The 15868-nt window shown below is 38.1% G+C and overlaps 1 protein-coding gene across 1 annotated transcript; it reads right to left on the bottom strand.

The window, feature by feature from the left end:
• Nucleotides 1-166: 166 nt before the first annotated feature.
• Nucleotides 167-13039, bottom strand: LOC136808715 (uncharacterized). The gene is made up of 5 exons (XM_067065256.1): nt 12764-13039; nt 4497-4612; nt 3469-3610; nt 1725-1859; nt 167-1528 (listed from the first exon to the last, which is right to left on the bottom strand). The coding sequence occupies exons 1-5, from the start codon at nt 12948-12950 to the stop codon at nt 1281-1283; spliced, it is 828 nt and encodes a 275-aa protein (XP_066921357.1). The 5' UTR covers nt 12951-13039; the 3' UTR covers nt 167-1280.
• Nucleotides 13040-15868: the final 2829 nt, after the last annotated feature.

Raw genomic sequence — 15868 nt, 5'->3', positions numbered from 1 at the left:
CGTTATGCTTATTAAAAAACATGTAAATCTACTATAATTGAAATTTTCTAATCTTATTTCAGGCAGTTTTAGCTTCCAAAGAATTTGCCGAGTCCTTTCAGTCATGTAGTTTCTTTATTGAAATGAAATTATGTTTAAACATGGAATGAAATACAAAACAGTACAGTCCATGATACAGTGTACTTTCTTTCTAAGATATTAGTTAGTAGTTATATTCATATAATATAATATCATGTTATATTGTGTTATATGATGGTTATAATTGTTATGCAATGTCAAATATAATAAGAATATTGTGAGATGAGAAAGTCCACATAATCTATGTATGTTACATCTAGGATGAATGAAAAAAATGACAGAGACAACAAAAAGAATTACCCCAATTTGAAGTTAGGATAGGATATAAAAAAATAAAATACATTAAACTGACGGCATAACATACTCTATACATTCGATAATATCAATAATAAACAATAATTAAAGTGTGTCATAACAAAAGTTATTGAATAACAAGTAGTGATGTGCATATATTACAAAAGTCATTTTGAGCAAAATAAGTGTTGAAGAACATCTAGAAAACATAAAGGGATAATCAGATGGTTGGTCTGAGCAAAATCTCAAAATATTTTTGGCTAGCTATTTTCCAAAGTCGAGATATTTAAGTTACAAGTTTTTAGCTTTCAGGATGAAAACAATAAAATTTCAAACCTAAGAACCGTGTAAGAATCCATTTTGAAAAATTTCCAATTTTTATAGCTACTTGATTGTGGAAAATTGTTACACAAAAATACTACCACAGAAGCTTTCTGTAATCTAAATATCCCAAACCATCTGATCATCCCTTTAAGAAAAACATCATCATCATCATCATTATATTATATTATATTAGTACTAATTACCTTCATATTATGAGAAATCAAAGACAGCAAGCTGTTTTAAGTGTTACATAGGGTGTCAAAATTAAAGTTTTTATTTAATTCTAAGAATAAGCTAATTATATAGCATTTTTAAGAAAATATAATATTCTTTCTAGCTAAGAGTTTCACCTTGATAGTGGTTATCTTGTTTACCTAAATATTACAATTGTACAACCCTCTCTATTCTTGATATGCGTAAGTCAATATGAAGTCAATTTTCTAACAGAAGAAACACCTGGAAAACTGAATGTTTACAGATTTTGACCACCGTGTTTCTATTTTTAGTAACAGAGAGGGGTCATTTCAGATGTTTCCGTTAGAAAATTGAGTTATCAAGAATACTTTGAGCCACTACAACTTGATTTACTCAGAAACCAGACGAGCAGCATTCCAAGCATTTCGAATAATCTTCTCAACTTTTGGTGCTTCCGGATGGAAAAGCTCATGAGGTGTCGGGAAAGCTGATCCCGGATCAACTCTTTCGGCTGCTTTGTTATCCTTGTCATCCACAAAGAGTTGTAAGCGATATCGTTGACAGAAACAACAACACAGATGTTCTTCTTTTAATTCAAGATCTTTAAAGAATCGATAATCCATGTACTCGGTGGAAACTAAAACAAAAGAGATTCAATATAATTTTGGTGATTGAAAAACAAAATATTGTAATTGCAAATAGAGAGTTTATATCCAAAAAGTTACTTTCAATCCGAGACGTGCTTTGTACAATACCTCTTTCTGCGCTTGTTGATTTTTCAATTCCTTCTAACTAACTGAGATTGTTGGATCTTTAAATAATAAACCATTTACCTGTTCCGAAATGTTGTCTGCATGGAGGAACTTTACGATAAAAGACACCTTGACCAGTAACCTTCCAGTAGACACGACTAACACAACATGGACAGGTGTATCTTCGAACGCAATGCCAACAATTCTTACTGTAAGCTGTAAGTGGAAACAAAAATCAATAAATTTTCTCCATATGGCAAGTAAATACTAATCAGACTTAAATATTGCCATCCTCAAGTTAACAGCCATAGAAATCTCATTCCCTTTAAAACAGACCGTGCCCAAAACATGTCAAGAAAAATTAAATAATGAATAGTCGCTTTCTTTTTCTTTTTCACTCAATATTATAATGCAAGCAATTAGAAAGGATTATAAATTGAAAATTAGCTTTATTGCCGACCCAAAAAAATATCAGCGTTTTGATTGGTCGAGAGCATCGAGATATTTGCAATATTTCATATTTCTTTAGTCTGGAAATATGACCGCGTTGACTTTGGGGGACTGGGTAAGCGGCGGGAGAAAAATCAAAACAAAACAGGACTTGGCTGGGAATCAAAGGGAAAAACGCAACAAAAATATGTTCAGATTAACTTTTACTTTGGAGTTCTTCCATAAAAGACACTAAAATCAAATCTGATGAACAAAGAATTAATTATAAAACTACTTGACACGACCCAAATATTTTCAACTTTTGGCAAATTTGTCCGTGTGATATAACCAAAGAGTTTTTTATCAATGCATACAAAAAAACTTGAGATTCTTCAATATTTGCCAATAAAATTTCTCATTATTAAGTGTAATATCTTGTATTAAACCAAATGACGAGATTTTTATAAAAGTTCTCTCCTAATTCTCGTTCTCCACAACAACGTACGTCATTGACTTTTCAACTCAACAATCATTACAGTACATCTTTCTTCTAAAATTCGAAACATTTAGAGCTTGACGATAATCAAGAAAGCATCCAAATTGTTTTGCTGTTGAAAAAATGTTGTTCTTTAACCATTATTACAAGCATACATTTCCATCGTGGGACTTCCTTTCCTCTGCTATTCTTTCCCATGGCCATGTCATCGAAACAAAAACATAGAAAAAGACTGAATGTTATCGATCTGATTAATCGAATGATGGAGGGTTTCCTCTCTATCGAAACAATACTGTACGTCATCTGCATTTTGAATTATCAATCAAGAAACTTTCAAATACATTTCTGAAAAATCTGCAACTCTTCAAAACAAAACTTCTGGATCGAAAATGATCGAAAAATGTTTCTCTATTTTGTTTTTGTGTGAATATTTTCAGCGGGAAGTTATCGAATGTTTTTGTTCGAATCTAACGTTCGAATTAGATTTTCGAATAAAAACATTCGAATCTACACAGAAGCAGAAGAAGGCGGAAGTAATTTTTAAAACAAAAAGAGGACATTTTTTTTGAGTCGACAATAAATTAGTTATCACATGACTTCTCGTGCAATACTCAATATTTTACTCGTTCCGAGATTTTACCGAAATTCTTTTAAAATGCTAAAAAGTTAAGTCGTGTTAGGGTTAGAGGAAAGTATGTAGAAAGGTGTTCATCTCTGTTAGCGATAACTAGTACGTATTCAAAGAAGATGAAATTATTTTTTTTGCTGAAATAAGTGAGGCGATTTTCATTTAAACTTTAAAAAAAAGAAGAAGAGTGAAGGTAATTAAAAAATTTCTAAATTAAAACTATTAACAACTTTTGGTAATTTTAACAAAGATTTTTAAATAGAAAGACATACCACATCCTTCGGCTGGTGTTTCCCCACTCCATAACGATGCAGTTGTTTCTAATTCTTTCTTCTTCTTTTTCAACAATTGAATCATCTCCAACATGTAAACACGGTCACCGATAGCTTGGATACCCATCTCTTTCAAATGATCCTACATTGTAGGAAGGGAAGGAAAATAGATAGCTTGGATACCCATCTCTTTCAAATGATCCTTCATTGTAGGAAGGGAAGGAAAATAGATTAGTGGTACATCTTTTTAGAGAAAAGACTAAATCTAAAACATGTGATTAATACCGTCAACTGCTCTAACTTGGGACGATTGGTCAAAACATGGGACTGTTGCATATCTTGTCTGTATTTTCACTTACTGTAAAATCGAAAGAGAAATTGTGTATTTTTTAATACGCCGTTCCTTAACTCAAATCAAATGACTTTGGAGGTTCGGTGAAATGGTGGCTGAAGTTTTGTTAGATAGTCCCAAGTTAGAGCAGTTGAGGGTAACACATATCAAGGATATGGAACTCTTGCTGTTGATTTGACAAATGTTCTATGACAACAGAACATCTACAAGTTTCAAAATGGCTGGCTCAACGAGACCTACAGCGGACAGAATACATGCTAGAAAATTCAATTGGATGGTATTCTATCTACAGATGGAAAAGTTACAGCACTGTGGCATTCACACATTTTCTTCTACTTAATTTCAAGCGAACACCCTTTTCAACATTCAGGTAAACTTCTGGGGGCTAAATTGACAAGTGAAATTAGATATGTTTAACAAGTGTAGAGCATAGAGTAATCATCTCAAATACCATAGTTTTTACCCCTTAAATTTAGGGGGTCTTGGATTTTAATGAAACCCATATGGGGTGTTGAAAGTTGGAATTCCATAAGAGGGGTTGTCAGTTAAGGGGGGGTCTCCCTACCTAACGGGGGCTCCTCCTAAATCGTGTACAAAAACTTAAGCAATCTTAAAGGGGGCGGACTGAAATTTCCTAAATGGGGGGGGGGGGGTCTGAAAACTATACTATGCATACTTCTCTTAAAAGCATCAGTGATTTTCCATTGATTTTATTTGCCATGAAGAGCTCATTAGCGTATGTCATGTTGACCCTCTCCAAGAAATTGCTGATCACTTCTTGCACACTCCAAGCTAAAAGAAAACACAACAGTCTAATCATCTATCTTCAGGGTTTCAGCCCCGCCCCCATATATATCTAAAGGGCACCTAGGGGAGAAAAAGTTGACCTGACTATACAGCAAGTTCTTAGTATGCTCCAATCTGGAAAGAAGGTAACATTTGGGTTTTTGAGATCGAATGTCTATGCCAGAAATATTCAACAAATGCCTTGTTTTCCATAGGGGTTTGCATTTTAGGGTGTGACAGGATTGAGCCTTTTCTAAATACTGTATATAACGGTTTGACAAAAAAAAGAGACAGGGAAATGGTAATTTTAAAATAAGGTGAGACAAATTTGATTAGTTGTTTTACAGACCCAACAGACCTTCCTAAAACTTCAAAAATTGAAAAAAAAATAAAATTAATTATATGGTAGTACATTTCTATTTTCATTGCTTTACAGACCGCCAAATTTTTAAAATTTTGGTAGTTGTTCCAAGGCTTTGAAAATTTTATGTTCAATTTTCATTTAATCTATGAATTCCAAATTTTTGCATCTTATTATTTTATATTTCGCATTTTTGTCAAGATGTAGTAGTTTTTGCTACCTTTTTATGAGATTAGGTGAAATCCTTTTATTTTAATTTTTTTGCCAACCAACTGACTCTCTTTTTTGGGTAAGCTTAGCCTGTAAAACAACAAATTAATTTGGCCTTGGACGGTGACTCTGATTAGACTTATTTTTTGTTGGTATTCCTTATTATTTATTTTAATTTTCATATACCAGCCTCTAATGTTAACTCTAATGTCAGCCAAAGTTTTGACAGAATTTCAAACACCTGCTTCTTAGTTATTTTGCTTTTAAAAAGCAAAAAAGTTAAACCTTACCGTAAGTTGGTCTAATGTCGACATCTGTCTTCTAATTTCGACCTGTTTCGATATCCGTCTTCTAATTTCGACAACCTTCTTTAGAGATAGGACAAATAAAAACTGAGGAAGGTCGGGATCGCTAATTGAATTTGATTAGCGCAATGAGAGGAAAAAATCTTAAGTCTATAAGTGATTTCGACCTTCCTATTATTCCTATCTATAGAGAAGGGTGTTGAATTTAGAAGACAGATGTCGACATTAGACCAACTTACGGTACTAGAAAATAATTCTCCATTTTAGATTGAGTTTAAAAAACTCAATCTTCAATTTTTTGGCTGGTATATCCGTCAGTCTGGGAAATCCTCTCAATTGCACGCTTATGTTCCGAGGCTGTAAGCGCGCAATTGCACGGTTATCAAAATGGCAGAATTTTTAAGCGTGTAATTACACGCTTATCGAAATTGTTCTGGAACGGGCGGTAAGCGGTAAGCGTGCAATTGCACCCTTTATTATTCTGACACGTAATTCCTTCTGAAAGCTCTGTTGAATTTCAAAAGCCAAGGGCAGTTTTACTCAAAATTTATCGTAGAAGAAGATTCCGTAAAAATGGATTGCCCGTTAAACCATGCCTTCGCCCGAATTAGAGAATTCTGATCCCCTTGAAATCCCTAAGCAATTTCAACCGGGGCGGGAGCGGGCGTAAATTATAACCATGCAATTGCGCGCTTACGCCCTCGGAACATAAGCGTGCAATTGAGAGGATTTCCCAGACTGTACGTAGACATAGGCGCTGTCCTGTGGTATAGTGGTCATTGACATGGTTGCTGCACAGGCAACTGAGGTTCGAATCCCACTCGCAGCGGTTCACTTGGCAAGTGAATGAACCTTCGCCCAGGTCAACCCATGCCATGTGAGGGGAATTGGGTAGTCAGTTCAACGTGCTGACAGGGCGCTAATATTGAAAGCGTCTTTGCAAAAATTGGCCTCAAAGCTTCCTGTGACTAACCTGAGATCAGATTGTGGTTGTTTTCTGCCCACCACGCTGAAGCTCTAAAGGGATGGGTGAAAACATACAATCTGACGAATTTGCAATCTCGAAATCGTAAAGATCGCTGATATATTCCTTACTAATCTGTAATACTTATTCTATTTTCAGTCAGGGTCAATATAATATATACAAACACAAATAAACCACCAATGGTCATATTATTCTTGGCGACGAAGATAAACCACATCAGAAAGTACACAGGACACCACAACAGACACAAGATCAATTGCATACAAGGTCAAGAATTCCAAGTGGTAACCTGTTCTTGTTTCTTACATTTGATCTCTCACCCAATACAGTGCGGTAAGTCAAGCTTATTAATACATTCAGCTTTCACCAAACGGTGAACTACCAGCCCCACTGACTGGTCAGCTTGCTTCTAAAAGATTGACGGTATCCACACTCAGGGTAAGTCAAACTACTCCTCCTGTTTTATATTACACTCAGCTTTCACCTAACGGTGAACTACCAGACCCGAGTGGCTGGTCTGTTAGTAATGAGTTCTAATAACGCATCGCAACTATTTTTTGACCCTGACTGCCATCCAGATGATACTCTTAAATCATTCCTGGAATTCACTCAAGACTACGAACTGCGTTATGCCGCAATGTACCCGGACCCTCCCAAAGTCTCATTGGACTCTGCGCTCCAGAGATGGAAACTGGGAAACAACAATAGAAACCCCACAATAAGGGAGTACGACGACCTGATTGAACAATGGAAAGCAAAGGATATGATTGCCAAATTCTTAGGTATCTACTCATCAAGACGCCTTGTCAGTGACTGGACAATGGCTTTACCAAATGAGAAGGCTAGAAAAGATGCCACATGGACTCAATTCAAAGACACCTTACATGCATACTACAAACCTACTGAGAACCTGACACTGAAACACTTCCAGTTTAGGTCTCTTTACCAAGAAAGAGGTGAAGCATTCATTGCGTTCTGCAACAGAGTTGAAAAAGAGGCAAATCATTGTCAGTTTCAATGTATAAACCCGGATTGTACAGCCTTATCAACCGCGGTTCGAGACCAAGTAGTAATCGGGTTATCAAGCGAGGAAATCCGTGAAGAAGCCCTCAAAAACTCATGGGAACTCAGTTCACTTCGAAAAGAAGGAATGCGCCTTGAAAGTGCAGCTAAAAGTGCATCAGAAATTTCCGGCGAAGGGAAAGTTAATAAAGTATTAGGGAAATACTCCAGGAAAAACCAGAATCATAATAGAAGAAAGGAATCCCAACAATCAAACAAAGACAAACCCACAGCATGTTTCTTCTGTGGCTTAACAGGAAAAAGACAGGGCATCATGACACACACACGACAATGTCCTGCTAAGACATCCATTTGTAGTAACTGTAATAAAACGGGCCACTATGCAAAAGTATGCAAAAGCGGGTCCAAAGAGAAAGCAATACATGAAATGCAAGAGGCATCATCCATTGATGAAGAGAATGAGGTCTACAATGTCAATCTATTCAGGATCAACAATTTCAGCGAAAGCAACCAAGACGAAGACTTCCAAACACAAGTACTCATCAACAACCACCTGGACACAGTGCTTGCAGACACTGGGGCAAGAATATCCGTATGCAGTCGCAACACAGCCAGCAAATGGAACATACTTGAGAGAATGAGCGATACTACCCTCAAGATCAAGCCATATAAAAGCAAACCCATACCAGCAATAGGGATGAGCACATGTAGTGTGTCATTCGGGGATAGAACAGTCCCAGTGCAATGGTATATCATTGAAGAACCGTGTGAGTCCATACTCTCCGGTCCAAAGGCAATGCAACTGGATATTGTCAAGTTTAACCACAGACCCGAGGTACTAGTCCCAATTAAAATGGTGGAGCTCAAAGACAACCCATTAAAGGAGAACTTACAAGAAATCATTTGATCAAAGTCGTCTGTTTTCAAAGGAATTGGTATGTTAAAGAATTACGTTGTTAAGCTTCCTGCTGATCCATCGGTTAACCCTATTCAAACTAGGCTTTTAGGGGCGGTTCAGAACTAGGGGGGGGCTTTTCCTGTACCACCAATTAACTTTTGATCTAGTGGGTCTTTTTGAATGAAATTTGGCACACAAGATCCTTGTGACGTAAGGTAACTTTTGACAAAAAATTTTTTTGATGACGTCACTCATCATGCCCAAAGTGAGCAAAAACTGAAAATTTCCTTTGTTCTTATAAATAGCTATTCTATTCTAACAAAGGCTTTAGAAAAAAGTTGCCTGAGTTTAAAATGCTTATTTTATCCTAAATATTCAATAAATTACGGTTTAAACGATATATTTGACAATGAAAATAAATTTATATTGGAAAAGTGTCAATTTTTGTGACACCTTACTGTCAGAAATGTCATCATGCTCAAGGTGTGAAAATATTTAGGTGTCAATTTTTTTTTATTTTGAAGCTAAATAAAAGTTAGGAATTTACAGAAAATTTCACGGCAAAAGCTCTATTATTTCAGGAGCTACTAGCAATAGTTCGACCTCCGAACAGAAAGAGCCCCCCCTAGTACGAATAGGGTTAAGCCGATAGCGGAAGCCCCGAGACGAATTCCATACCACTTAAAAAGTCGTATTGAGGAGGCTATTGCAGACATGAAATCCCAGGATGTAATTGAGGAGCTCCCTCCTGGACAACAAACCCCATGGATATCTAACATTGTCATTGCACCCAAGGATGACGGGAATATACGGATCACACTTGATGCCAAAAATGTCAACAAAGCACTCCTATCATCAAACTTCCCAATCCCACGGCCGGAGGATATTAAAGCACAACTTTCAGGCAAAAAGATCTTTTCCAAAATAGATCTAAAATCAGCATTCTGGCAACTCGAAATAGCAGAGGAAGCCAGAAACCTGACAGTGTTCCATGTGAATGGTAAGCTCTATAGATACAAAAGACTGGTTATGGGACTCAAGCCATCACAAGGGGAGTTGAACGCAGCCTTACAACCCCTATTTTCTAACCTTCCGGAGGTCCATGTAATACATGATGATATCGTTATTGCTACAGATGACGAATCATCGCACGTGATAATAATAGAAAAGGTCCTCTGCATACTCCACGAAAATGGTCTTACACTAAATAAAGACAAATGCAAGTTCGGTGCAAAGGAGATTAAATTTTGGGGCATGATCGTTTCAGCCTCGGGAATTCGTCCTGATCCTGAGAAAGTCGAAGCTTTAAATTACTTGACCACTCCTCGAAAAAGAGGAGTTAATCAGTTTCATTTGCATGATGCAGAGTAATGCTGATTTCATCGAGGGATTTTCTCAAAAAGCATCGACACTCAGGGAGCTCACAAAGAAAGGAGTAAGATTCAAGTGGGAAAAGAAACATAATGACGCCTTCTACACTCTAATAGAAGCGTTCCGTAAGGATGTACTTCTGCGTTACTTCGACCCAGAAGCCCGAACATTCATTATCGTTGATGGACATAAGACTGGATTAGGAGCAATACTAGCACAAGGCCCAACACTAGAAGACGCAAAGCCAGTAGCACTAGCCTCAAGAACCACTAACGTATCAGAGAAAAGTTGCCCTCAACTAGATTTAGAAGCGGCTAGTCTTGATTTTGGCCTTAGACGATTCCGAGAATATGTTGTTGGTTCGCCGGCACTTATCAAGGTGATTACTGATCATAAACCCTTGATACACATATTCAACGGACGACGTCATGGCTCAATCAGGACCAGGCGGATAAAATTGAATCACCAAGATATTCCCTTCATTGTTGAATATCAGAAGGGCTCACTCAACCAAGTTGACTACATGAGCAGACATGCAAGGAGGCTCTCAAGCCTACCCATTGCACAACGAAAGGAGTGTAATGATATAAACAATCTACTCTATACACTTCATACAACACAAGTAATGGACCACATTACATTAGCAAGAATAGCCAAAGAAACAAGTGCGGATAGAAACCTAAATGAAATTCAAAGGTGTCTAAGAATGGGTTACTCGAAAATTCCCAAAAACGCAAACAAGGAGACGAAAAGATTCGGTCCTATCATGCAGGAATTAACAATGGTTGCCAATGGCATTATATTTAAAGATGACAGAATTGTTCTGCCAGAATCGTTACATAACCTGGCCATAGAACTAGCACATCGAGGCTCACATCCTGGACAAAGTGGAATCGAGAGAAGGCTCAGATTCCACTTCTTCTTCCATGAAATGTATAACAAGGTTAAAAAGTTCGTGACTTCATGCAAAGATTGTGCAATCTTTGTTGACAAAAAAACCAAAGAGCCCATAACAAGCCATAAGGTGCCTAACAAATTCTGGGAAACAGTTGCTGTGGATTTATTTGGACCTATGCCTTCTTCGAAACACATAGTTGTCGTACAGGACCTAGGATCCAGATACCCGGCTGCTAAGCTAGTAACGTCCACTAAAGCAGAAAAGGTCATTCCAGCGCTCGAGGAAATATTTGATGAGTATGGCTACCCGGAAAATCAGATATCGGACAATGGCCCACCATTCAACAGCAATAAAATGAAGGAATTCAATGAAACTCATGGGACAGCTGCTAGGTTTTCAACGCCATATTTCCCTAGCCAAAACCCTGCAGAAACCTTTATGAAAACAGTAGGAAAGACAATGAAAATAAACAGGCATTCCAGACAAAACGAGGCAGAAGCCTTGAGAGAGGCATTAAAAACATATAGACAAACACCACACCCAGCAACAGGTATACCACCAGCAAACAAGAGCAGGGATGGCTTGAAACACAAATTTCCCCGAAAGGCATCCACCAACGAGGAGGTGGACAATGCACGAGAGGCAGACAAGGAGAAGAAGTGCAAACGACAGGAAGCAACTAACGCCTCAAAATACAGGAAAAAGTCTACCATTCTTCCTGGGGATTTAGTCCTTGTTAGGGACTGGACAAGGAGGTCCAAGTTTGATCCCATATTTCTTCCTTCACCATTTCTAGTACAGGAACGAAACGAAGAAATGAAGAACGTACTATTAAAAGATCTAAATTCGGCAAGAACTCTACTAAGGCACCTTGACGACGTCAAGCAACATCACTTTCCTTTTAATGAACCCGTACAGGAGAAAGCTCCTTACAAAGAAAAATACCAAACACTGGAGATCTAGAAGAAGCAGCGAAAAGCTTCATCGAGGAGTCGAAGACGACGGAGAAATTATCCAACATGATCCTCTACCAAATGACATCCCTGCCCTACCAGATACAAGGATGGATCCTATTCCACAAAGGGTATCAACAAGGGTGCGAAAGACGCGAAAACGCTACATTGAGATGTGTTGACTAAACTACTCTTTTGTTCTTAGATATGGGGAAGACAAAATTACACAGAAGAACAAAGAAACAACAGAAATACTACCGCCACTTGGCTCGACAAAGCCAGAAGAAGATGTCAACCCAAGTCGACAAACGGAGGGTCGTCCTTAAGGAAAAACCAATATCAGCCAAGGAAGATGAAGCAACCAAGGAGGTGTTAGATAAAATGCATAGCGATGATGCAATTTCAATCAATGCCTCTGATAATGACTTTAAATAATTTCTTTACCGTTATAATACATTCATTCCCTTATTTGAGTTTTTTATGTTTGTCAACACTATTTACTTTTATAAATAGTTATTTTTAAATGTATCATCAAGTTCAATATACCTTTTGATAATGGTGGTCATGATATATTCCTTACTAATCTGTAATACTTATTCTATTTTCAGTCAGGGTCAATATAATATATACAAACACAAATAAACCACCAATGGTCATATTATTCTTATCGCGTTCGTCTAAAAGGACTGGGGATGACAACAAAGTTGCGTGATTGTGTTTGTGAATAGGGCGCCGTATCGGTTTTTGACTTTCTGGCGCACAACAAGATTCTTGTTGTAAAATTTTCCGCAGGAGGACTATTTTCCTCAGATGTATAAGTGTCTTTAGAGGTTTACCGTGCACGTCAGAAAATTATGAACAGCTGTTATCAGGTTACCTGTGACTCAACCAAATAGAAATAGAAATAGAATGAGTAGAGCTAGTCAGAAAAGTTGCCAGACATCACAAACATTCTGTACCTACACCAAGCTCTGCAATATTAGAACTAGCTATTATAACTTTCTATTTTTTTTCTCTAAAAGTTTGAGCTTGGGATTCCCAGGCTTAGTCAGAAAACTTGCCAGACATCAACATGTGCAAACTTAAGATTATCTAATTGCTATAATATTCTCTAGTTATTTTCCCTCAGAAAAACAGAAAAAGAAAGGAATACCTGCTACTTGTGCTGCATCCAAATTCACAACATAATTCTCAACTCCTGAAGTTTCAGTTGGTTGACTTGTTATCACTCCAACTTTCTCTTCATTTGGATAAGATGTCCCTTGGACGGCGTGGTATTCTTCTTTTTTTACTTCAGTCATTTTGGTATATTGTGGAGAAACTGATCCACTTGCAGCCATTGATTGATTCAAGCTGGTTGGTGTTGCTGGTTACGCTCCGTTTGTTCTGACTTGACGGGTTTAATCTGAAAACTATTTTAAGGTCTGTTGGCATGTAATGTTTTTGAAGTTTATTTATACTTCTATTTGCAAAGAAACTACAGTCAATCTGAAAAAATAAACATTTGATCAAGATAAAATCAAAAGCTTTTTGGAAGCTACAATGAATTTCTGCTTTTATAAAAAATATGAAGAGAATGGTAACTAAGTACAATGTAGAAAAGCATTAAAGATTTTAAGACCGTACCATGTCGCGCACAGACTATAAAAACAAAAACGCCTCCTACTTCTAGTCTAGATGGTAGTACTTCGTTTTTCTTGCAAGCTATTGTTTTTGATGCTCAGTCTATTAGAGATCGGGGTAGTAATCTCTCAATAAAGTTGGTGCATAAGCTATAATGTCTAAAACCAAGACCTCTTTTATGGGAATAGTCTACTTAGAGAACTTCTTTAGCCGGTGTGGTCTGTAATTTGTTTACTACGGATCCATTAAAAAATAAATAAAATGTCAAAAAAATGAAAATTTTCTGAGAGGCACAAGCAACAAGAGAAAGAGAAATCAAAATTACATTGTTCAACATTGTTCAAACATTAAGAGTATTAATGAAACAGTGGCATTTTGATGCATAAATATTGAAGTAAGTAAAGATTAATTGATAACAAATTGATTATTATACCTTTACTGTCTTTATCTCGAAACACAAAAATGTTGGACATATTTTTTGTATGCTTCTTTTTCCCAGCCTGGAAACGGTGCACATCACAATATATTCAGTATGAGCATTGATCTTGGGTCCAAGTGTCTGTTAACTGTTAAAGGATCTAAAGTCAGCATCATTTATAGTATTTTAAAAGGCAAATGAGCAATACCAGACATCCGCGCTCGATAGGATTCAGACGTAATTAATCGAACAGTTCGATTACCGAACTAATCGAACTTTGTCGAACTTAATCGAACGACAAAAGTTGCTAAAATTGTGAGTATTCGATTAAGTTCGACAAAACATATTAAGTTCGACAAAGTTCGACAACGAAAAATGTTCGACAAAAAACTCCGTTCGATAAAGTTCAACAACAAGAAAGGTTCGACAAATTCGACAAAAAACTCCCTTCGATAAAGTTCAACAACAAAAAATGACCTCCTTTGGGTATACCGTGGACGGCCCCTGGGGGTCCCGGCCGAGATCCCGGGGGGTCAAATTGGTGCCTACTGGTCAGGGGGATGTGAGGGTACACATATTTGCACCGTTGGGGGTCCTTCAAAGTTCCTCAAAGTGTTGTTAAAAGCTGGCAAAAATTACGAAAAATGACCTCCTCAAATGAGACTGCTACACCCCTTTCTCACCAGAAAAAATCGCCGGTGAGCAGCGGTGAGACCAATTGAGGCCTCTACAGCCCTCCACAGCCCCCCAAAGCCCTTCGGACCCCTTCGGATACCCTCTGCCTTGCTCTCCCTCAAATCCAGCACCCTCCATCAGTGCTCCAAAGCCTTTAAAAAGCTTGGAAAGGCTTGAAAATTGGTCCAAATTGGAAAAAATGACCTCCTTTATTTGGGTACCACCGTTGACGGCCCCTGGAGGTCCAGGACGGGGTTCCGGGGAGTTCGATCGGTGCCCACTGGTCAGAGGGGATGTAAGGGTACATGCCTGCACCGATGGGGTCCTTCAAAGTTCCTCAAAGCGTCGTCAAAAGCCGGAAAAATTGGAAAATTGGCGAAAATTGGGAAAAATGATCTCATCATTTGGGTACCACCGTGGACGGCCCCTGGGGGTCCCGGCCGGGGTTCCGGGAGGTTTGATCGGTGCCCACTGGTCAGGGGGGATGTAAGGGTACACGACTGCACCAGCGGGGGTGCTTCAAAGTTCCTCAAAGTGTCGTCAAAGGCCGGCAAAAAGTGCAATCGAATTACACGCAAGTGGAGCGGCCTTCAGTTGCTCGGGTTTTCTCAAATTTTTGTTCGATTAAACTATACAAAGTTCGATTAAGTTCGATTAAGCTCGATTAGTTCGATTAAGTTCAAATAATGTCATTGAACTAATCGAACTGTCGAGGTCTCTTTAAAAAAGTTCGATTAAGTTCGATTTCATTAATCGAACTTAATCGAACTTTGTATTTTGAGAAATTTGTGAGTATTCGATTAAAGTTCAACAACCGAACTTAGTCGAACATTAATCGGCCAACAAAGTTGGATTAAAAATACCGTTCGATTGGTTCGATAAATTACGTCTGGTAGGATCGATCATCGGAACGGCTCGATGACGGATTTATATGTGATCGATGGATTACTTAACGATCCGGATGGGAGATCGATAGAGGATTGATACTCAAGATTTTTTTTACGCTTATGGCGAATTGATTAACGGTCGATGACGAATTGATTAACGATCGATGACAAATCGATTAACAATTGATGACGAATCGATTTACTCGATTGAAATACTAGCCTGATAATCGATGAACGAAGGATCGATACTCAAGACTTTTTAATGGCTGAATCTTCCATCGACTCCCCATCTGGATCGTTAAGTAATCCATCGATCACATATCGATCCGTCATCGAGCCGTTCCGATGATCGATCCTATCGAGCGCGGACGTCTGGGCAATATGAGGCCCTCAGCATCACGACACAACCCTCGACATGGCCCGAGAATTCTCAGGCCAAAACTTTTATTGGAATTCGCGTAAAGCCCGAGTATGACCCGAGCTAGCCCGAGAATTCTCGGGCCATGTTCGGGCCACACGCGGGGCACGCACGGGCCACACTCGGGCCAATTTTTTGGAAATTTTTTCTTCGTGATTGTGTGATCAGAGGTTAGAACATGATCGTGATTTGAAAGATTTTGAAGCTGTGATGCGTGATTTGGACTTTTTTGAAAGG

The sequence above is a fragment of the Clytia hemisphaerica genome, unplaced genomic scaffold, assembly GCF_902728285.1.
Source record: "Clytia hemisphaerica strain Z4C2 unplaced genomic scaffold, Clytia hemisphaerica genome assembly, whole genome shotgun sequence".
Taxonomy (NCBI): Eukaryota; Metazoa; Cnidaria; class Hydrozoa; order Leptothecata; family Clytiidae; genus Clytia; species Clytia hemisphaerica.
The sequence above is the reverse complement of the archived record's forward strand: the minus strand, read 5'-3'. Positions and strand labels throughout refer to the sequence as shown.

Excerpts from the sequence above, each read along its gene's own strand:
- LOC136808715 (XM_067065256.1), bottom strand. The coding sequence starts at position 12,950 with ATGGCTGCAAGTGGATCAGTTTCTCCACAATATACCAAAATGACTGAA. Across the intron at positions 1,860-3,468 it reads AACACCAGCCGAAGGATGTG|CTTACAGTAAGAATTGTTGG; the intron begins GTATGTCTTTCT and ends TTCCACTTACAG. Across the intron at positions 1,529-1,724 it reads CAGACAACATTTCGGAACAG|TTTCCACCGAGTACATGGAT; the intron begins GTAAATGGTTTA and ends CTTTTGTTTTAG.